The 23,634-nt window shown below is 38.7% G+C and overlaps 1 protein-coding gene across 1 annotated transcript in view; it reads left to right on the forward strand.

Moving 5' to 3' along the window:
• The window catches only part of LOC124612299 (putative glycerol kinase 5), a 394,929-nt gene that overhangs the window by 347,001 nt on the left and 24,294 nt on the right, over positions 1 to 23,634 (forward strand). Inside the window, exons 8-10 of the mRNA XM_047140412.1 lie at positions 923 to 1,017; positions 14,842 to 15,005; positions 22,118 to 22,251. Coding sequence (XP_046996368.1) covers positions 923 to 1,017; positions 14,842 to 15,005; positions 22,118 to 22,251 — 393 coding nt within the window. The remainder of the gene's footprint in view (positions 1 to 922; positions 1,018 to 14,841; positions 15,006 to 22,117; positions 22,252 to 23,634) is intronic.

Consider the following 23,634-nt stretch of genomic DNA (forward strand, 5'->3'; position numbering starts at 1 on the left):
TTTCCTTCTATTATCACTTTTTTTGTATCTTCTAAGTCGTTTGGCCAGTGCTTGTAATTTCTGCTTCTTTTCATCTAATTGCTCTATCGCTTCTTCTTGTGAGATTTTACCTGACCTTTTTCGTTTCTTTTCTGACATTTCATTTCTTATAAATTGTGTTAGCTGTCCGATGCCTTTTCTCAGTTTTTCTATTCTGATCTGTAGCCTGTGTTGCCATGCTGGTTTTGTGGGTTTCTTCTGTGTGTTGGTTGGTTCTGATCTCTGCCTAGTTTGTATATCTAATGTAGTGAGTGCTCCTATATAAACCAGTAGTTGTAACTCTTCTATAGTTGTATTTTCATTTATTTTGTTGTGTATGATTGTGTTGATAGTTGATATTGTTGTTTCGACTTGTGGGCTATTTGGGGGTCAATGCAAGAATGGTCTAATGTCTGTATTTGTGTCTTTGTATTCTATATATGTCAGCTGAAATTTCTCTTCTATATCTAATATGTGTGTCACTTTGTGTTCTATTTGTGCTTGTTCTGGTGGCTGTCTTAAGATTTCGTTTTCCTCTGATTATGTAATTGATGCATTTTGTTCTTTGTTTTCTCTGGGATGTTTGAGTCCATTACTGTATTTTCTTCTTCTTCTGATTGCACATTATTTTGTTCCAGTATTTGTTGTACTTGTTGTTTGATGTTTTCTAATTCTGACTGGGGTATCCTGTTATTTTTTATTATTACATGGATCTGATCAGCTAGTCGTTGTTCTGTTAAAAATTTTAATTCTGGGTATCTGGTAATAAATGTTGTGTATACTTGTGATCTGTATCCAGTTGTGTTGGTTCCTAGGTTTGTTGCTTGGTAATATTATTATTATTGTATTATTATTATTATTATTATTATTGTTATTGTTGTTGTTGTTGTTTTGTTGTTTGTAGGTTGGTTGAAAAGTCCAGAGGAATCTGAACAGCTTGCGACATCTGTTAAGGATTCAGGTGGAGTTTTCTTTATACCCGCTTTCAGTGGGTTGCAGGTAATAGAGAGGACTGTTAACATTCTTACCTGACTTTGAAAAAAAGTAACTCTCTTCATAATAATGTTTCATATATAGTCAGGATAGGCCTTAAAGAGCCCCTTTGGCTTGTATGGTACATAAAATGCTGGTAATAAAATGATGTTTCCTGCTTTGATTTTATACCAGTTGTATTAAAACTGAACAGTTGTTTCGATCTTTCATATTTTAATTCTACAATTAAAAATTACTTCCTCATCATAAAACCTATGGACACCAATGAGGAAACAATTATGTAGACATAATGACTTCATCTACTGTATGTTATATATTGCTGTTGACGAGTCACAGAGAGACAATGGAATCACCAATTACCATATTAACAGACATGCTCCATAGTTTTCTGGGTATACGTTTATGCCCACAATTGTTATGAATGAGGGACTGGTTATTTTGACCAACTTCCAGAAGTTGAGAATTGCGTAACCAAATGCTAGCTGCCATTGTATGCATTGTATGGAGAAGTAGTATGTGTTACTGGAACACTGAAAACATTTTTTATGGAATGATGTTTCACAGGATTTTTGTAGAGTAATACACATTGACGTGTTTAGCGCCTACTTTCAAAATTTGAGGGTGTGATGGGTGGGGGTCTGGAGCATTTCAGCCTGCACTAGTTTTACATCTCAGAGTAATTAACTTGGATGTGTTGTTGGTCTTCATAACAAGACCTGTAGATAATCTTAAAATGACAAACACATGTGCTTCTTACCATCAATGACCAATTTGGGTAGTTTTACATTACAAGGAATAGATTTCTACAGTGCTGTTATTCTTGTGCACTTTTACAGCATACCAATAATGGATATGCTTTCTCAGTGTCCTAATTGAAACATGAATGACTCAATTAGGCAGTGTAAAAGTGGAATGTCATTCTCAGAATTAGATTTCAGGTCATTATCCTGCCATCATGATGTGGGTTTTTCCAAATCACTTCTACATCTACATCTACATGATTACTCTGCAATTCACATTTAAGTGCTTGGCAGAGGGTTCATCGAACCACAATCATACTATCTCTTTACCATTCCACTCCCGAACAGCGTACGGGAAAAACGAACACCTAAACCTTTCTGTTCGAGCTCTGATTTCTCTTACTTTATTTTGATGATCATTCCTACCTATGTAGGTTGGGCTCAACAAAATATTTTCGCATTCGGAAGAGAAAGTTGGTGACTGAAATTTCGTAAATAGATCTCGCCGCGACGAAAAACGTCTTTGCTTTAATGACTTCCATCCCAACTCGCGTATCATATCTGCCACACTCTCTCCCCTATTACGTGATAATACAAAACGAGCTGCCCTTTTTTGCGCCCTTTCGATGTCCTCTGTCAATCCCACCTGGTAAGGATCCCACACTGCGCAACAATATTCTAACAGAGGATGAACGAGTGTAGTGTAAGCTGTCTCTTTAGTGGACTTGTTGCATCTTCTAAGTGTCCTGCCAATGAAAAGCAACCTTTGGCTCACCTTCCCCACAATATTATCTATGTGGTCTTTCCAACTGACGTTGTTCGTAATTTTTACACCCAGGTACTTGGTTGAATTGACAGCCCTGGGAATTGTACTATTTATCGAGTAATCGAATTCCAATGGATTTCTTTTGGAACTCATGTGGATCAGCTCACACTTTTCATTATTTAGCGTCAACTGCCACCTGCCACACCATACAGCAATCTTTTCTAAATCGCTTTGCAACTGATACTGGTCTTTGGATGACCTTACTAGACGGTAAATTACAGCATCATCTGCGAACAACCTAAGAGAACTGCTCAGATTGTCACCCAGGTCATTTATATAGATCAGGAACAGCAGAGGTCCCAGGACGCTTCCCTGATGAACACCTGATATCACTTCAGTTTTACTCGATGATTTACTACGAACTGCGACCTTCCTGACAGGAAATCACGAATCCAGTCGTACAACTGAGATGATACCCCATAGGCCCGCAGCTTGATTAGAAGTCATTTGTGAGGAACGGTGTCAAAATCTAGAAATATGGAATCAACTTGAGATCCCCTGTTGATAGCGGCCATTACTTCGTGTGAATAAAGAGCTAGCTGTGTTGCACAAGAATGATGTTTTCTGAAACCATGCTGATTACGTATCAATAGATCGTTCCCTTCGGGGTGATTCATAATGGTTTGAATACAGTTTATGCTCCAAAACCCTACTGCAAACCGACGTCAATGATATAGGTCTGTAGTTCGATGGATTACTCCTACTACCCTTCTTAAACACTGGTGCGACCTGCGCAATTTTCCAATCTGTAGGTACAGATCTATCGGTGAGCGAGTGGTTGTATATGATTGCTAAGTAGGGAGCTATTGTATCAGCGTAATCTGAAAGGAACCTAATCGGTATACAATTTGGACCTGAAGACTTGCCCATATCAAGCGATTTGAGTTGCTTCACAACCCTTAAGGTATCTACTTCTAAGAAACTCATGCTAGCAGCTGTTCGTGTTTCAAATTCTGGAATATTCCATTCGTCTTCCCTGGTGAAGGAATTTCGGAAAACTTCAAGAGAAAACACATATTAAAATAAGCTAGTGAGGACAAGGGTAGACAAAGACTACTGGTGGGGTCCTTCCTGTCTTTGGGTCTAAGTGACCTGCTCTTCTTTTAACCTGCCCCAGTTGATCCAACTTTTCTCCCCAGGAAGGTTCTATTAGTTACAAAAGCTAGGCAGTTGTCTTTTACTTTTGTATGTGCTTGTCTCCAGAAATCCTGCCTTCTGAAAGTAAGCACTGACCAGAAAATCTGTCTCATAATTTATTAATTTACCTTATAGAATTTTCTTCTGATACAGGTAACATCAGCTGTGCTTGATTTTAAATTCTATCTAGTTGATATACTGCTAGCAACCAATCGAGTGGCATATACACTGTCTGATCAAAAGTATCCAGACAACAATATGTAATGCAGAAGTGACTACCAGATGGCACAAGAGGCAGACCAGCCAGTACAAAAGCAGGAGGGGCGTATTGTGTTGTCAGTAGAGAAGCAGCAACAGCAGAAAGGGTCAATCAGAATAACTCAGTGGTTTCGATTGTGGACTAGTCATTAAATGCCACCTGAATAACGAATCCATCAGGATCATTTCAACCCCTTCAAAGCTGCCCTAATAAACTTTTGGTGATGTGATTGTTAATTATAAATGCAAAGGAACAACCACAGCTAAATCAAGATTGGATGGTCCTTATCTGCTGATTAACAGAGACTATCAAGGAATGTGGAAAGCAGCTATAAATATTCATATGAAATTAGTGGAAGGAATCTCTTGCGAGTTCCAAAGTACTACCAGCAGTCCAGGTAGCTTTGTGACCATGGTCTAGGAAGATAGAAAGAATGAAGTACATTGGTTGAGCAACTCCTCATAAGCCACACATTTTTGGAGTCAATGCTAGATATTGCTTAATGTGGTGTGATGTGGAGTCTGTAAACAAGTGATTTGGAGTGATGAATCACTCTGCATGCTGTGCCAATCCTGTGGAAGTATTTGGATTTGGTGGATCCCTGTAGAATGTTCTCCTGTCATGTGCAGTGCCAGCAGTGAAGTACAGAGGACAAGGTGTTACAGTATGGGGATATACCCTGTTGTTAGGGTGTGATCCTCTATTATGCTTAAGAAAATGCTAAGTATGTAAGGATATGAACACATTTTTCAGCATTGTCTATTGTGTACAGTAAAGGAACAGTTCAGAGACAATGAAGTTTGTATCAGGATGACAGTGCTCCCTGTTATAAAGTGGCATCTGTGAGGCAGCTGTTTGTGGACAATAACTTACCTGAAATGGATTGCCCTGCCGGTGGCCTGCCCTTTGGAATGAGTTAGAATGTTGCCTTTGCTCCGGACCACAGTGTCTAACATCACTACCTTCTTACAGGGGAAATATTGCTGTTGATAGGAATAATTTTTGTAAGAATGAATATGTCCTTTGTTTAACTTACAGGTAACAGGCTACAGTGTAAGAAATAAATAATCACAACATTTTCTGTTTCTCACTCTTGAGGAAAAATGGGATGCCGTTCCTCTACAGACATTCAAACATCTCGCTAAAAGGGTCCCCAGCAGAGTTCAAGCCCGGGTACTTTTGATAAAATAGTTTACACCTAAAACCAATATTCTGTATGGATGAGAATGTAGTTGATGAAATAAATGGTGAATTAAATGTGTGCTAGGTTTTGCTTCTCTCACTTAAGATTGCACTCAGCTGATGGCAGTACTCATTACTGCTGTACCAATGAAAATTTCTGGTAGCAGTTTACAGCTTTTTTTCAAAAGTTTATCAAACTTAGGCATTATACATTCAGCAATTGTATTCACATTTTGTCCACTAGGAGTTTAATACCCCAAAATTTTTCATCTAGGGATCCTGCTACATTGTAATTCTTAGCATCATAATCGGTTGGACTACATGTATTGTGTCAATCTGGAATCAACATTGTATTCACAGTGTGTATTCAGAAATAATATATATGGAATGCTGAGATGAGATGACATGGAATTTCGCACCAGCAGAAAAAGCTCCTTAATCCTTTGATGAAGAACTAGCCATTTTTGTTCAGCAGTATATGTTAACAAGCAAGTCTCATTGACTGCTACTGTTCCATTCTGATAAATATATGTTAAAGTAAACTATTAAATATAGTTTATCAAGTTAACACAGCACATATTGCAATACTTACGTGCAACATGTGTGGGAAACATCCACATGACATGTCAACAGAATAAAATAGAAGTTTATTGTCTCGTAACATACAATTTCATGTCATTGACATAATGTACAGGAGACTCATCAAAACAAAATAACTGTTTACAATTTTTCTTATAGTGTCAGTAATATAATATACTGTACTGGATAATTAATTAACCAAGCAATTAATAATATTTCTTAAAAAATAACAAACTTTTAAAAAATTAACGGTCCTAAGTACTTGCTCTCTTGCTCAAATTTTCAGGTTGTCATTCATAAATTCTTCTGCTGAATAGTAACATTTCTGCACTAGTTTCTCATATAAGGTTTTTTTTCAGTGTTTCTAAATTTATGCTGAGCAGTTCTCTTTCTATCACTTCGTTATAAATTTTCGTACTCACATAATGTGGAGTTTGGGCGTAAAGTTTTAACTGGTTGTTATCATGTTGACAATGATTTGCTACAAATAAATCAGGGTCATTGTGTACAAAGATAGTCAGCTCATAGATGTATAGTGAGGGAACACTTAATATACTTAGATTTTTTTAGGAGTGGGTGACATGATTTTCTTCATCCTACATTGTGCGTATTTCTAATGATGGTTTTCTGATGATTTAATATTCGATGCACATGGTGTGTGTTACTCCAAAATACAATTCCATATCTTAATACTGACTCATAGTAGTTGTGATATATTACTTTTCTTATGCCCATACTGGTAGCATTGTACAATATCCTCATTGCAAATGCTAGGCTATTTAATTTATTTGGCAGGTACTGTACATGTGAGATCTATGATAGATTTTTATCTAGTTGCATTCCTAGGAATTTCACAGAGCTAGCTTCTGTAAATCTTGGCTTCTGTGACTGACCTGAATATCATTTAATTTTGCTTGTTTGTATTAAACTGCATTAACTGAGTCTTTTCCATGTGTGACTTTAACCCGTTTAAATTGAACCATGTATCTAATTTTTCTAAAGTATTTAATACAGTTTGGGGAATTTGGTCAGTACTGTTACTTTCAATGATTACAGATGTGTCATCTGCAAACAAAACTGTGTGACTCTCAACATTAAGTATAATAATGGTGTGTGACGAGGGCCTCCCGTCGGGTAGACCGCTTGCCTGCTGCAAGTCTTTCAATTTGACGCCATTTCGGCGACTTGCGCGTCGATGGGGATGAAATGATGATGATTAGGACAACACAACACCCAGTCCCTGAGTGGAGAAAATCTCCAACACAGCCGGGAATCGAACCCAGGTCCTTAGGATTGACAGTCTGTCGCGCTGACCACTCAGCTGCCGGGGGCAGACAACATTAATCATTTATATAAAACAGAAACAGAGTGGGACCTAAGACAGGACCTTGGGGTACTCCTTGTGACATGGTTTTCTGTTGTGAAATATAAGTTCCCCTCGCTGATGATATAACCACTCTTTGTCTTTGTTTGGTTAGATAGGACGTGAACCATTCTAATACCATGCCCCTAATTCCATACTTTTTCAGTTTGTAGTGTAGCAAGGAGTGGTTCACACTCTCAAAGGCCTTTGATAGGCCACAAAAAATTCCTGTGGCATGCAGAGAATTGTCTAGAGACGAGCTAATTTTGTCCACAAAATGGTTTATAGCAGATACTGTAGTTTTGTCTTTTTGAAATCTATACCGATTTTTTTAAGTTATTTTAAATTTTTCTATGAAATTTTGAATTTGTATGGTGACTACCTTTTCAGATACTTTTGATAGTGCTGGAAGAAGAAAGACTGGGTGATAGTTTCCCATATGTCCTTTTATGCCTGGCGCACTGCCAAGATGGACTTCAGCCGCCTTATCGGCGGGATCAAAGGTCATGCGCTCAGAGAGCTGACGTAACATGCTGTTGCATACTCTATGTCGACAGATCCTAGATGTACTCTTGTCCGGTTTTCAGCTACGCTACAGATCAATTTATTTATGAAAATACAAAGTACAGTCTCCAACAAATTTTACATATTCACAAGTACCTTTCCCTTTAATCCAATTAATTCAGTTTCATTTACAGATATCTTACGTCTATTACGTGTATACAAGGAAAAGGGTGAGGGTGACATGTATGTTGCTTTGCCAAAGTCTTTATTTGCATTTTCACCTCATACAATTGCAACGGTTAGCCAGCCGTTGCCATGAGAAAATGTATCATTCAGAACAATACTGAAATTCAGTCTACATCCACAGAAGACAGCAGGTCCATCTAGTAGAGAGTGTGCAGCGACAGATTTTATGGTATTTTTCTTCTTGTCAGCGGCGGATGTTGTCATTTCGACGTCTTCAATTGTTTTATATATTGTCTGTCTTGGACGGCGACGATATCTTCTGTTTGTCAGTCTTCGGTAGCTGGCGCGCTGCCAAGATGGCCTTGAGCCGCCTTATCGGCGGGGTCAAAGGTCACGCGCTCAGAGAGCTGACGTAACATGCTGTTGCATACTCTATGTCGACAGATCCTAGATGTACCCTTGTCCGTTTTTAAGCTACGCTACAGATCACTTTATTTGTGAAAATACAATGTACAATCTCCAACAAATTTAACATATTCACAGGTACCTTTACCTTTAATCCATATAAAAACAGTTTCATTAACTGATATCTTACGTCTACTACGTGTATACAAGGAAAAGGGTGAGGGTGACATATATGTTGATTTGCCAAAGTCTTTATTTGCATTTTCAGTGACATGATATGTTCGATAGGCTATGATGTCACGATCAACGAAGCTTTCCAGTCCGGATACATTGGGTACGCCTGTACCACCACGTACAACAGCGACTGTTAACCATCCGTTACCGTGGGTAAACGAATCATTGATGTCAATGCTGAAGTTCAGTCTGCAATCACAAAACACTGCAGGTCCATCCAGTAGAGAGTGTGCAGCGACAGATTTGATGGTATTCTTTTTCTTGTCGGCGACAGATGTGGTCATTTCGACGTCTTCAATAGTTTTATATATTGTCTGTCTTGCACGACCTCGTACAATTGCAACGGTTAGCCAGCCGTTGCCATGAGAAAATGTATCATTCAGATCAATACTGAAATTCAATCTACATCCACAGAATACATCAGGTCCATCTAGTAGAGAGTGTGCAGCGACAGATTTTATGGTATTTTTCTTCTTGTCAGCAGCAGATGTTGTCATTTCGACGTCTTCAATTGTTTTATATATATAAAATATATATATATAAAACAATTGAAGACGTCGAAATGACAACATCCGCCGCTGACAAGAAGAAAAATACTGTAAAATCTGTCGCTGCACACTCTCTACTAGATGGACCTGCTGTCTTCTGTGGATGTAGACTGAATTTCAGTATTGATCTGAATGATACATTTTCTCATGGCAACGGCTGGCTAACCGTTGCAATTGTACGAGGTGAAAATGCAAATAAAGACTTTGGCAAAGCAACATACATGTCACCCTCACCCTTTTCCTTGTATACACGTAATAGACGTAAGATATCTGTAAATGAAACTGAATTAATTGGATTAAAGGGAAAGGTACTTGTGAATATGTAAAATTTGTTGGAGACTGTACTTTGTATTTTCATAAATAAATTGATCTGTAGCGTAGCTGAGAACCGGACAAGAGTACATCTAGGATCTGTCGACATAGAGTATGCAACAGCATGTTACGTCAGCTCTCTGAGCGCATGACCTTTGATCCCGCCGATAAGGCGGCTGAAGTCCATCTTGGCAGCGGACGCGGGCACCTAGTGCTACTAGTGCCCGCGTCCGGGATAACACTCGGCTGGCACTGTGAAATTTTCTAAGTCCCTTATCTTTCGCCGCGCCAGTGCGCGCCTGTATAAGCGAGCGCTGCCCGCATAGCGGATCATTCGCGCTGCTGCCGCTGCACAGGCAACTGCATTGAACGCTGCCAAGATGCCTTACAGAAGATACAGTCCCCGTCGTCGTGTGTCGGAAAATAACCTTCTTGAAGGGGGTGGTTAACTACTGTAGATAGTGGCTGTCAGTTATTGTAGAAACTGTTTTTAACCCTTTTGTTGGGATCCAATCCCATCCTGCTGATGTTTTACTTTTTAGTGATAGTATAACATTTTCTATATCTTCTACAGTAGTTTTGGATGTTCTGAAAAGTTCGCCTTTGAATTGCTCACTGTAGAAGAAATTTACCTTATCTGGGTATTCTGCTACATTGATGTTTGATTTGTTTACATTTATAAAGAATTCATTAAATCATTCAGAAATCTGAATAGGATTTACAATAGTTTTGTTCTGCATCTTGATTGCAGGAATATCTTGGCCTCTAGCTGTGGCACCTGTTTCAGCTTTGATGACGGACCACTATGCCTTTGATATGTTTTCACCATCCAGAATAAATCTATTATTTGCCAGTTCTTTTGCAGCCTTTACAACTTTTCCGAAAACATTTTTGTAATTTTTTACATAGGAAACAAAATCAGGGCTTTATTTCCTTATGTAGCTGTTGTTTTTGTGCTCTTGAGATTTTTATTCCTTCAGTAATCCACTTTACTTTATTTCCTACTTTATTATGATGTACAGTAAGGGACTGGTTTCATTAAAAACATGTAGGAACTTCTCCAAGAAAGTAGCAAAGTTTTTAGAATATGAAATACTATGAGCTATAGCCCACTCCACCTTATTTAATGTATGATGGAATAAGTTCATATTTTCCTTGCTGAACTGGTGTCTGGTGTAGGTTTTTTTCAAGCAAGGGTCTGTTGTTTTTGGTAACTCCATAAAGAGAGCACAGTGATCAGAAAGTCCTAAATCTAAACGAAATTTACTTGCCTCAGTATAAGTATAGTTGGTTAAAATAGTATCTATACTTGCTGACATTTCGTTTACTCAAGTAAAATCAGCAAAATTAGCACTGAAACTTGATATTTGAATCGCACCAATGAAATTTGTTGAACTGTTGGCTTCACTGGCTAGGTCTGTGTTGAAATCAGCAGTTATGGCTGTTTTCTTGGTTTCTTTTTGAAGTTTTTGCAGTAGACACTGGAATTTCAACAAAAAATGTTTTGTTATTTCTGCACTTGGAGTTATAAACACAGATAAAATTACAATATTTTGCCCTAACACTACGCAGCAGCTTTCAAACATACAAGGAAATTGAAATTGAATCTTGCTGTCTATTCCATTGATCTTTCCACAAGTATGCACAATCCTCCTCATGTTCAATTACTTCTACAGAAGCTGCTGGCAACATAAAAATTATCAAGGTTATTTAAGATTTTGATACTATCCTTTGTAATCCAGTTTTAGTTTGAACGTACAACCTTGATATTCGGTATTTCTGACAAAATGATTTGCAACTCGTTAAGTTTGTTTCTCTGCCATTTGTGTAGTTTGAACTTAACCCATTTATGTTCAATTGCATTACAATCATATTTTTAGTGTTTTGAATATCCCTAATGACATCTGTTTTGAAACACACTTTTTGTATTTTCGTTTCAACTTTGTAATCAGTTTTTACACCCCCATCTCTGCATGCTAGTTTCCCTTACTAAGTATGATCTTACAAATACCACTGTACATATTGCTGAATGTTGCTGATCCTAGCCTGTTCAGATGCAACCCATGCTGCCCTAAATATTTATGATTGATAAACTTATTCAAATCAATGAAAACTGCACCAAGTCTGTTGCACTGCTCTCTGATGGGATTCGTTATCCTGTCTATGTATTTCTCACTTACCGACCTTCTGCACAGGATACTACTTATAATTAACTTTGATGCTGGGTACACATTTTTTGCTGTCCGGATTAGATTTCATGCTTCGTTAATGAGCTCTTCTTCACTGTTGTTATGTAGCGAGTTCGTTCCCTTGTGGATGAAAAGACCTTTATAGTTTTCATTGCAATTTTAGCAGCAGGAATGCCTTGTGTTTTGTTGTCTGCATGTCCTTGAAATGATTATTTACATGATGTACACCTATCCCTGGGCGGACATCAATTTTAGTATTTGGTACTGCAATGTTTTTAATTAGTGAATTGCCAATTATTGAGAAGTCATTTCCAGTGCTTTGTTTGTCTCACATGTCATGCTTTCTCACTTTGTTTTTGTGTGTTACTGCAATGCACTTACATTTATTTCTAGGTTCAACATATTTTGTATTTCTTTGTGCACAATCTTCATCAATATTATCACTTTTCTTGGTCTGCATATCACTTTTAACGGTTTGAATTTGACCTTTTTTTTCATTTGGCCATTTTCCTTCACTGATTCACTGTTTCCATGAATCCATAAAGATTTTTTATTTAATAGTTTCGCATTTTCATGCTTCAAGAGTATTATTTCTTTTCTGAGCATCTCAATGTCACTATTCAGTAACTTGATAATTTTGTCTTTTGAATTTATTGTGTTGAGAAAATGTTCACTTTCATCACTAATACAGTTATGACATGACCACCTAATATCATAATTTATGAAATTGAGATTCACATTTGTACACTTTTCATGTAACCAGAAGTTACATTTCACACATAGGATGCCTTTAATCACATTTTTTGCTTTCTTTACGTGCTGAGTTGTTATGAAACGGCGTTTTATCTGAGACTGAAGTGTCTCTGCACTGTTCTACCAGCACCATCATCAGGAGCTTAGTAGAAGATACATAAAGTGGAGGCACAACACACGCATAAAAGACTGTTGTGATTGGCAAGCTTTCAGAGCCAGTGGCTCCTTCTTCAGGCAGAAGGGTTGAAGGGAAAGGAAGAAAGGTGAAGGAAAAGGACTGGAGAGGTCTAGGAAAAGGGGTAGATTTTGGGAAAGTCAACCAGAACCGTGAGTCAGGGGAGACTTACTGTACGGAATGAGAAGGAAAGACTGTTGTTGGAGACTGCATCAGATGAGATTTGAAAAGGTTTTCAAATCTCTTCCAACAATCAGTCTTTCCTTTTCATCCTGTACAGTAAGTCTCCCCTGACCCACGGTTTTGGGTGTCTTTCCCAAAATCTACCCCTTTTCCTAGACCTCCTCTCCGGTCCTTTTCCTTCACCCTTCTTCCTTGCCCTTCAACCCTTCTTCCTGAAGAAGAAGCCACTGGCTCCGAAAGCTTACCAATCATAACAGTCTTTTATGTGTGTGTTCTGCCACTATGTGATGAGTAGATTTTTTATCTATCCAATTAAATAATTTTAATATAATAGAGGGAAACATTCCATGTGGGAAAAATTTATCAAAAAACAAAGATGATGTGTCTTACCAAACGAAAGCGCTGGCAGGTCAAAAGACACACAAACATACACACATGTATGTTTGTGTGTCACACTTCACCATACATGGTGCATTCCAAGTAACTGATAGCTGATAAAGAATATCAAAGACTACAGCTCACCGAAGTGGAATTTGAGACATAGTGGTCCTAGTGCATGTTCATGAAAGTAATAATGTATCTGAATAATATTAAGTTCACAAACGTACACACATGTATGTTTGTGTTTGTTTGTGTGTCTTTCGACCTGCCAGCACTTTCGTTTGGTAAGTCACATCATCTTTGTTTTTTGACAATTAAATAATTTTATCAATAATTGATTGTTTTCGTTGTTACATTAAAAATTTTGAAACAAATCATGTTCCAAATATTGTCATCTCACCAATCATGTCGGAATCACCAATTTGTTGTGAACTATGGTAATTAAGAACTCAATTTAACTCACACTTTTCCATTTATTGTATATTGTTTTCTTGCACACAAAGAAAGTTGAATTACAATAACATTAGAGTAACAACCTTCTTTTTTTGCTACATCCGAAACATAGTAATGCTCTTATGCCAACATTATGATGGCAAACAATTTACAGACACATAAAAACACAAATGTTAATTTGTCATTTTCCAACAAACCTGTCACGTGACTGAGACAGTACTTGATAACAAGCCACCTGATTAGAAGTCATTTCTAATGAATACAGTCAAAAACTTTGTGGAAATCTTAGAAATATGGAGTCAACTTGAGTCTGTTATCAATAGCACTCATTACCTTGTGAGACATGTGTATAAGGTTTTTTGAAGTGTTGCATGTATTTAAAGTAATACTATTTTCATATTATAACCAATAATGTTCTAATTACTTATAAATTCAAAATGAAACATATGCCACACCCAGTTACTTCAGTATAACTCTTTTTTTTTTTTTCTTGGCTGACATTATGTATGAACATAACAGTGTACCTCACTGATTAAACACATAGTAATATCCAAGTTCACAAATATATGTTACAAATCAGACACAAAACTCATTATTGGTATAAACCACTAGAACCAATCGAACTAAGAATATTTCTTACTAATTTATAAATAAAAAATAAATCTGTAACTAAGCTGTTGTTTCTTTAAATCATATAATTTCAATATTTTAACTAAATCGTAATGCTGATGGTCTCCAATAAACATATTAGCACACCTGAAAGCTTCCCTCCTGTAATTTCAAAATGAATGTTAGTGAAGATGATATAATTTTCCTTCATATTTTTTTTACTGAACTTAATATTATTCAGATACATTATTACTTTCATGAACATGCACTAGGACCACTATGTCTCAAATTCCACTTCGGTGAGCTGTAGTCTTTGATATTCTTTATCAGCTATCAGTTACTTGGAATGCACCATGTATGGTGAAGTGTCAGTTGTCAGAGGTCCATAAGTACTGACCTTGTATGTTTTTGAGAAAAATCAGAAGTACTTCTGTGATATTGAGTCATATTCGCAGTTGTCAGAAGTTTGTGTTTGAGTCTAACAATATTGTGTACAATGAAAGTTCAGCATTTTGATGTCAATAATACAGATGATAGAGCTTTCACTCTGTAATACTTACTGTAACACAAACCTAAAAGGCAAGAGTACAGAGAGATGATGGATTGTTATTCATGAACTAAAAGACATTTCTTTACTCTCTTGTTGGACTCATCAGAGACCATTATTAATTTTATATTAAGAGTCTCTTGATTGATGGTCGCCAATGTCAGTGTTTGTAGTTCTAAAGCATATTACACTGTATAGGCTAGATGTAAATCAATACTTTTCTTTGCAATTGTATAATGAGTTTCCAAACCATTATAATTTGTAGGCACCAGTGAACAATCCTCAAGCAACTGCAGGATTCCTTGGTGTAACTCCCCAAACAGAAAGAGCACATATAATTAGAGCCATTTTGGAAAGCTTGGTTTTCCGAGTTCTGCAGTTATATGAAGCACTGAAAGAAGAGGCCAATTACACATGTACTAGTATACGGTAAGTAGCAACAAGTAAGTGTGATAAAATATGACTTTAATAGCCCATGCAATTAGTGAATGGTTCTTTGGGCTCTGGTTGAGTAGCACTGTTCATGGGTGAGAACACATCAGTGACTGTCATTCCAGTCATATTTTTCTTAAATTATTGGGATCATGAACACCAAACTTTGATGTTTTGGGTTCATCACCCCCTAGCCTCACACAGGCCTGCCATGTTTAAGCATGAAATGATGATGGAGAGGGGTAATCCTCAGAGAAGTAATAGCTGCTCTGATTCTTGTTACACCATTTAGTGCAGTATGTGCACTCATGGGCCATAGCTATTGTTACAGGATACACTCAGTCAGTAGTTCATAGTTGATTAACTGCTATGTAATATGTACCAAGAAAAATTTTAAAATGGGTTTTCTTATCAGGTTACTAAGAAAACTGATAGAAGTCAAGGTTCTCATATATTAAACTGGTAGAAAATCACATCAATATGTTTCTATTATGTATTAGCAAATTATGAAATTAAAATTTGACTTGATTTTAGCACTCAGTATTGGATTTTAGTGTATGATATAAAACTAGACCTGCAGAAGTAAAAAGTTATCCAGAAATTAGTATATTACAGGGCTATTACAAATTATTGAAGCGATTTCATAAATTCACTGTAGCTCCATTCATTGACATATGGTCACGACACACTTCAGATACATAGAAAAACTCATAAAGTTTTGTTCGGCTGAAGCCGCACTTCAGGTTTCTGCCGCCAGAGTGCTCGAGAGCGCAGTGAGACAAAATGGTGCATAACAGTGCAACGACACTTCAGGACGAAGTTCAACAAAGATCCACCAACTGCTAACTCCATTCGGCGATGGTATGCGCAGTTTAAAGCATCTTGATGCCTCTGTAAGGGGAAATCAACGGGCGTGCAGTGAGCGAAGAAATGGTTGAACGCATGCGGGCAAGTTTCACGCGTAGCCCACGGAAGTCGACGAATAAAGCAAGCAGGGAGCTAAACGTACCACAGGATGGTGCTCCACCACACTTCCATCATGATGTTCGGCATTTCTTAAACAGGAGATTGGAAAACCGATGGATCGGTCGTGGTGGAGATCATGATCAGCAATTCATGTCATGGCCTCCACGCTCTCCCGACGTAACCCCATGCAATTTCTTTCTGTGGGGTTATGTGAAAGATTCAGTGTTTAAACCTCCTCTACCAAGAAACGTGCCAGAACTGCGAGCTCGCATCAACGATGCTTTCGAACTCATTGATGGGGACATGCTGCGCCGAGTCTGGGCACATATCGAACATTTGTGAATGCCTAAAAAAAACTTTTTGGGGTTTTGTAAATAATAAAGTTATTGTAGAGCTGTGAAATCGCTTCAATCATTTGTAATGACCCTGTATATCACATTTGGATTAAAGGAGACCACTTACCAATAAGCAGAACCATTAAGTTGTCAATAGGCAAAAAGAAAGAACACTTACTAGCTTTCAGAGTAATCCTTTTTCAAGCAAGAGTACAACACATGCACCTGCCTATATCCCTATATGTTTCCAGCAGGGCAAACAGTGCCAGTGCTGCATTTCAGCAGGTGGACTAGGTTGTGGTGGGGGTAGAGTCACATGGGATGGGTAGAGGGGACAGAGAGGTGGAGGCAGGTAGAGGGATTGGAGTGGGTGGCTAGTGGCTCGGAGGGAGGTAGGCACTTTCCCAGCTAGGTGTGCGGGAGAGAAGGGTGGCAGTGGCAGGTACATGGGCTGGTCATATGATACACAGTCACTGGAGCTGGTGGTGGTGGTGGTGGGGGGGGGGGGGGTGCCTGCTGAAGATAATGTGGGATGTTAATTGGGAGAGAGTGATAGGTTGGAGGAAGAATGGAGATTGAGGCCAGGACAGTTACAGTGAACTGAAATTTTAGTCGTTAGGAATGGAGGACTGGACTTCTATTAACTAACTAGGTTGAGCTGTATCTCATTTATTGAAACATTTGTGTGTGGCAAGTTCAATAATTTTTCAGGCTATCATAGATATTCCGTCATGGCTGCAGGACCAACAGCTTGGAAGTCAATGTCGGGCACCACTGATCCTCCAGTAATGGTCAAAGACCTGTAACTGAGTTTGGTGTAAGAACCACTGCCCAGTCACATCATCAATCTCTTACACATGGCACACAGCATGGCATGTGAGATGAATATGGAATGATAGGACAATTTTACATCAATAACATTCAGAAGGGATATTAATTTTAAAGTTTCATAACCAGTATTAATAAATTTTTGTAGTCTTAAAAACTTTCTAAGATACACAAATTCTCATTTTAAAAATTTCGAAATTGATGCCAAAAGATTAAAGTTTAATCATACAGTATTAACAAAATTATATAGCCCTGAAGAAATAAAATATTTTAAAAAATCTTTCCAAAATCTACAGATTCTCACTTTGAAAAAAGAAATTTCAAAACTGACTCTAAATGTTGTCATTACTTAAAAAATTGAACTTTAGTGATGTAATAGTATTCACTCAGCTTTTGATAATTAATGCCACTGATCACGTTTCCCTGTCAACAGGCTTGCGCAATACAGTAACCAAAGCAAGTGAATCCATAGGTCATGTTGTTTGTCCTTGCCTCAAGAATTACTCCACCATGATGCTTAGAGCAATTAATGAACCCTATTCCCTTATCGCCACTGGATAAAAAACATGTAACATGGAACTACTTGTGCCTGATGCACCAATTTGGCTGCACAGTGTTATCCAATACACTTGCTGCATGCCGAAACATCAGCAGCCCAAGAAATTCATTTCTCATGCAGGACAGTTTAGGTAGGTTAGCATGCCTTAAGATAGATATATTCTAAAGGAGACCAGCACAACAGCCCTTAGGTTTTCAGAGGTTTCCTTATGCTACATAACTAATAAGTATAATAGCCTAGTGGATTGTGCTGCACCACATCTAAACTTAAAACTAAGGGATAGTTCTATTGAGATGCAAGGAAATTCTTTTAATATTAGTGCTTGTGATTGGAATTAAATACAACAGTGATCACCAGTATAAAAAAAGCCATGCAGACTGTGCTGTATCAAAACTTAGAAAATTATCAGTTTTCTGCTCACACTTGCTGTCACAAAACCTTAAATATACTTCCTGGCATTTTTCACCAGAATGCCGGAGGTGCATAATACTTTCAGAAGCACTACTGCTGACAAGCAAACCTCTCACTTGTATTGCACATGTGACACAAGAAAATAAAAATCTCAAGAAGAATTCCAAATAAATAAAGTCTTGAATGATCAGCACATATGCATAATTTCTGGACTCACACACCCAGGCAAGGGTGTAAAATATCAATATAAACCCGTTATTGCAATCAGCACGGAGTTAAAGAAAATGAACAACTAACAACTTGCTGTAGACTCAAGCAAGACAAGCTGAACAACAGCAGTACCATAGTACATTGCTGGAATGTATGACATAGGCTGCAACCTGTGCAAACACTTCACATCAACTCAACAACATTGACCTTGATCAGTGCCCATAACCCAGCACACAAAGTCCATAGTTTAGGTTGTGGTGCCTGCTGCCTGAGTGTTTCCTCACAATTCCAGTCCTGGTTGCTTTACACACAACACCATCTTTCTTCATTACAAGATTCTTTCTATAACCCAATAGTGAACACTTGGCACAAAAGTGAAATGAAGTGCTCATGGTTACAGCAATAATGGAACAAGATCCACCTGCGTGCCACCCAAAGTTTCACCCATGAGACCATGCCCACACAAGACAGCTGCCAAGTATGGCTGTGGCATTAACTAAAAAACGTAAAAAAAACCTATGATAAAAGACAAACCAACGTACAAGAACAGCGTCCACTCAATAACTGGGTATCTGCATTTTGGATCAACAAACCCACACACTGTGTAATGCAATCCTTTCAAACTGATAACTCAGACGAGTTGTGTGGAATTAATATTTGAGAAAGCTGCAGGTCAACAATTTGGTTACAGGCACCAACCATTAACTCTTTGCCCTATTATGCCCAAGCCCCACAATGCTGTTTCAGCAATCAAACCAGAAGGTCTATGGACACCGAATCACAGAGCTGACTGCTTTCTCTTCATCGCAAATGTGCACCTCTTGTCCACCAGAAAGGGCACTTACGCTACTGCCTCACAGCTAGCTGTAGATCAGTGCCCCCCCTCCCCCAAGTCTGGAGCCAGCAAGCAGATGCACAAATTAAAATGGCCAGAATTATGGACGTCTGGCAAGTTTGGAGTGGAGGATGTGTAAAGGTAACTCCCACATGAATAGTTCGGAGAGGCTGGTGGTGGAGGGAAGGATCGGCATGGCCTGGGTTGTGAAGCAGCCATTGAAATTGGGCATGTTGGGCTCAGCTGCTTGTTGTATCCCCAATTGGCCAACTTTGTTCTTGGCAACAGTCTGGTGGTGGCGATTCATCCTGGTAGAAAGCTGGTTGGTAGTCACACTGACATAAAAGCTGTGCAGCATATGCAGTAGAGTTGGTATATGATGTGGCTGCTCTTGCAGGTGATCTGGCCTCTGATAAGGTAGGATAGGCAAATGATGGATTGTAGTAGGAGATGCTGGATGGGTGGAGTTGGACTTGGTTTGGGGGTAATGCTTGTCTTTCATGAGACCTTCAGCGTAGTGGGCAAGGAATTTCTCATCCCTGCAGGTACGTTGTCCACAGGTGGCTAGTCCACAGGTGGCTAGGTGGTATGTGAAGGCTTTTTGGTGTCGTGTGAAAGGGATGGCAGCTGTCAGAATGCAGGTACTCTTTGTTACAGATTAGTTTATGTATCTTCTTTTCAAAGGAGAAGTAGTTGTGTTTATTGTGTGTCAGGGTACAGGTAGTAAGGTGTATAAGGAATGAGGTGGTGGGTTTGGAGTCTGAAGGGCATTGGGAGAGGTAGAGTTCCATAGTGGGAAGTTTACGGACATGAGGGATGTTGGTGTATAGGCAGGTAGCACTAACAGTGACAAACAGGGATCCAGGACTGTGGTAGACCAAGGCGCGAGGCCTGCCCAATCCACGCACCCAGCACCTCGTACCTCTGTCCTGTCACAGGCTTGCCTTACTCCACCAGAGGCTGAGCCACTTGTGCAACAAGCCATGTCATATAACATAGCACCAACCAGCTGTCTACCAGGATGAAGGGCCACTGCGAAACTGTTACCAAGAACAAAGATGACCACCCTTCTGAATTCTTACCTACACCACCAGCTTCTCTGAACTACACAGGTGGGAGTTACACTTACAATATATTCTCCACTTCTGTAATCATCCTGGCCTCGGCCTCTAGCAACCCACTACCTCCACGTGCTCCACCAAACAGTTTCCTCTTCCTCTGCCCTGTCACCCCCTCCCAATTAATGTCCCCACATCACCTTAAGTGTGCACCTTGCCCTGCTGGCTCCAACAACTGTCCATCACATGGTTAACCCCTGTACATGCAACCCCTCCCTCCCCCACCTTCGTAGCCAGCAAACTGGCTGCCTTCCTTTGAGGCACTATCCACTCAACCCCAATCACTCTTCCTGTCTTCTGCCCCTCTCTCCCTCTACCCACCCCACCTAACACACACACCCGGTTAAAAAAAAAGATTAAAAAAAGTGTGTGTGTGTGTGTGTGTGTGTGTGTGTGTGTGTGTGTGTGTGTGTGTGTGTGTGTGTGTGTGTGTTTTACTCTAGCTTGGAAAAGAAGTGCTCTGAAAACTAGTAAGTTGAATGTAGCTATTGATGACTCAATGTTTGTGCTTTTTGAAGAGTGGTCTCCTTTAATCCATAATTATTTACATCCTACCAGAACTTTCCTATAACATTTATATTTTATAACAGTTGACTGATAAAGAAGTAGTGAACTTAGTTATGCCAAAATATGCATTTTCTACACAAGAATGGCAATGATATTTAGCTAATGAATCTTGCAGCCCTTGTGGAATTTAAATGTAGCCATTGCATAGAAATGATGTCATTGATATGTAATGTGATTGCCAAATAATTGTTTTATAGTGAAACTAAATTCTCTTTTTTCTGTCAGCAATTCATAACAAAAAAGTCAATATGGTAACTGGTATTCAAGGATAAATTATTGAACTAATAAAATAAATTAACTTGAGTATTTATTGGGTATTTATCCAGGTGGTGTTGTCCAGAAGGTGCAAAATTTTGGCAATGAAACTTCTTGTTATTTTCAGGCATTCTGATGTGGTGACAGCATGTCATCATCATCTTCAGTTGCCATGGTGGGAGCAGATTTCCACGTAGACTGTTGTTGTGCTTTGATCATGCTTGAGGGTGGCCCCCAGGCCTCGTGTAAATGAAAACCAGTGTAGTTCATTGTGTAGCGAGAACTCTGCAGCCTCCTTTAGGATACAATCCCCGGAGAAGTAAGATAGTTGCAACAGCTTAGTGCCATTGTAATTCATGAAATTCCAGTGGGAAATGCAGTGCTCTGGTACAGCAGCCTTTGTTGGCTGTTCGTTGTCTGTATGGGATTTATTCATTGTGCATCTCTCCTGTGCCATCTGGATTGTCTAGCCTTCCATGGGCGCATGCTGATTTAAAATGGCAGCAAGCTGTCACAACGGTCCAACACCTTCTGGGATTGTATTCTAAAAGAGGCAGCAGAGATCTGGCTACACAATGAACTAATGAACATTTGACAGCAGATTTAAATAAGCAAGGTGTGAGACCAGCTGTGAGCACAGTTAAAGCACAGTGACAGTCTGGGGAAATCCGCTCCCATCATGACATGAAAAAGACCAGACACATCGTGATGGCAGAGACCTGCATTCAGCGTTGATGGTAGCAGGAGTGAGTACAGTGGATTCTGCCCTGGCGGCATGCTTCCCTCATCACAGATACTCACGCAGAGACATCTGGCTAGAGGCTGCCAGTGGAGAGGGGGAGGGGATATAAGTATGGCACCTTGCAGAAGACTGCCAGTCATCAAACTGAAGATGGCAAGAAGACAGCTTGCTGAAATATCAATTCTTCTGAACAATGCCACCTGGCTGAATAATGAAGAAAATTCAAAATCTTCCTCTGCTGGGAAAATTTAAAATCACACATAAATTGTTTTTCTTTTTACAGAATTGATGGTGGTGTGTCCCAAAACACATTTGTGGCTCAAATGCTAGCTGACCTCACAGGTGTCAAAGTTGAACGTTCAACAACAGCAGACACATCAGCATTGGGGGCAGGTTTCCTTGCTGGACTTGCTGCAGGTGTGTTACTGTATAAATAAAAGTGATGTAAGGAAATTTACATTTCCCAGTGCCATAAATTTGTCTTTGTTGTGTGTGTGAGAAACTGCCGGTATTGTTTACAGCTCTTCTTTCTTATAACTGAATAAGTGCCTTAATGAGATGGTCCTAAAAAATACTGAACATGGAATGTTTTATGCCACTGCAGGTGATCAGTTAGAAAATAATTAATCTTGGTTTCATATCATACATTAGGGAACTTCATGAAATGGTGCGAACCAGGCTCTAAAACCATTTATATTACTGCTTATTCAGCACCTCCATTTTTTCTTATCAGCATATGTTCAGTGTGGCATACATAATACTGGTGTCATTCAGAGAGATTTTGAAACTGTCCATGGAGACTGCATGCAAATCAGTTGTCTGTGGACAATGAATCACACCAGTTGCTACTTCTTGGTGTAAATTGGATTTGGAACATGCTGTTGCATCTTCTTGGAAATATTTTAAGCCTTTTTCAGCACTGATCAGAAAGGTACCTAAACACCTCTTTTAAATTTTGTCTAAACAATACACAATATTTACTAATTTCTCCTTTGAAAGATAAGAGATGTACCAACCAGGAAAATGCATCCAACCACCTCTTCTGAAACTATCATTTATCTTTACTAGAATTGGATAAATCTTTTTAAAATGAATAAAAAACTTAAGCCTGTGGGTTGTCAATAGCTGGTATGTAATATCATCTGAAACATGTACGTTATCCAAAAATTGGGCTAAATCATAAAATACAATAACATTTTGACAATGGATGCATCTATATCACCAGTGGGTTTTATTTGCTTGACTACCCTTTCAGCTAAAGTTGAAGGATGAACCGAATTTACTTTTGTTGTGAAGGTAGGAAAAGTTGTTAGTTATGATTGTGTGAATGTGTATCTGTTTTCTACTTCAGAAGAGGAACATTGTCTGAATGCTTAAATATTTTAGCAATCTCTTTCATTGTGCCTGTTTCTATGACCTATTGCATCCTCCATGTGATGAGTAGTAATCTATTCTTTCCATCTTGTTGTTATTCCTTCCTGGACTTTCAAAATCAATTAATCCTTTATTCAGCAAAAATGTTGCCAAATAGGCCCAGCTGTACTGAGATAAAGCCTCCTCCCTTGAGAATTGTAACATGGTAGAAAATGCCAATGTGTGTTCTTCCACTCATGATGCTACGAGTTTTCTAAGTATAAAGACAGTACTTTTAAAGCAGAACATACTATTCAGACATCTCTGTTTATGGGCTGTGTTTATGTAAACACACCAGCAGAGTTAGAATAAAATTGTCTTATGTACTGGAAATATTATTGTGAATTGTGGTTTATTTGTCTCATGATGTACATAATCTGAATCTTT

Source organism: Schistocerca americana, chromosome 4 (genome assembly GCF_021461395.2).
Source record: "Schistocerca americana isolate TAMUIC-IGC-003095 chromosome 4, iqSchAmer2.1, whole genome shotgun sequence".
Classification (NCBI taxonomy): Eukaryota; Metazoa; Arthropoda; class Insecta; order Orthoptera; family Acrididae; genus Schistocerca; species Schistocerca americana.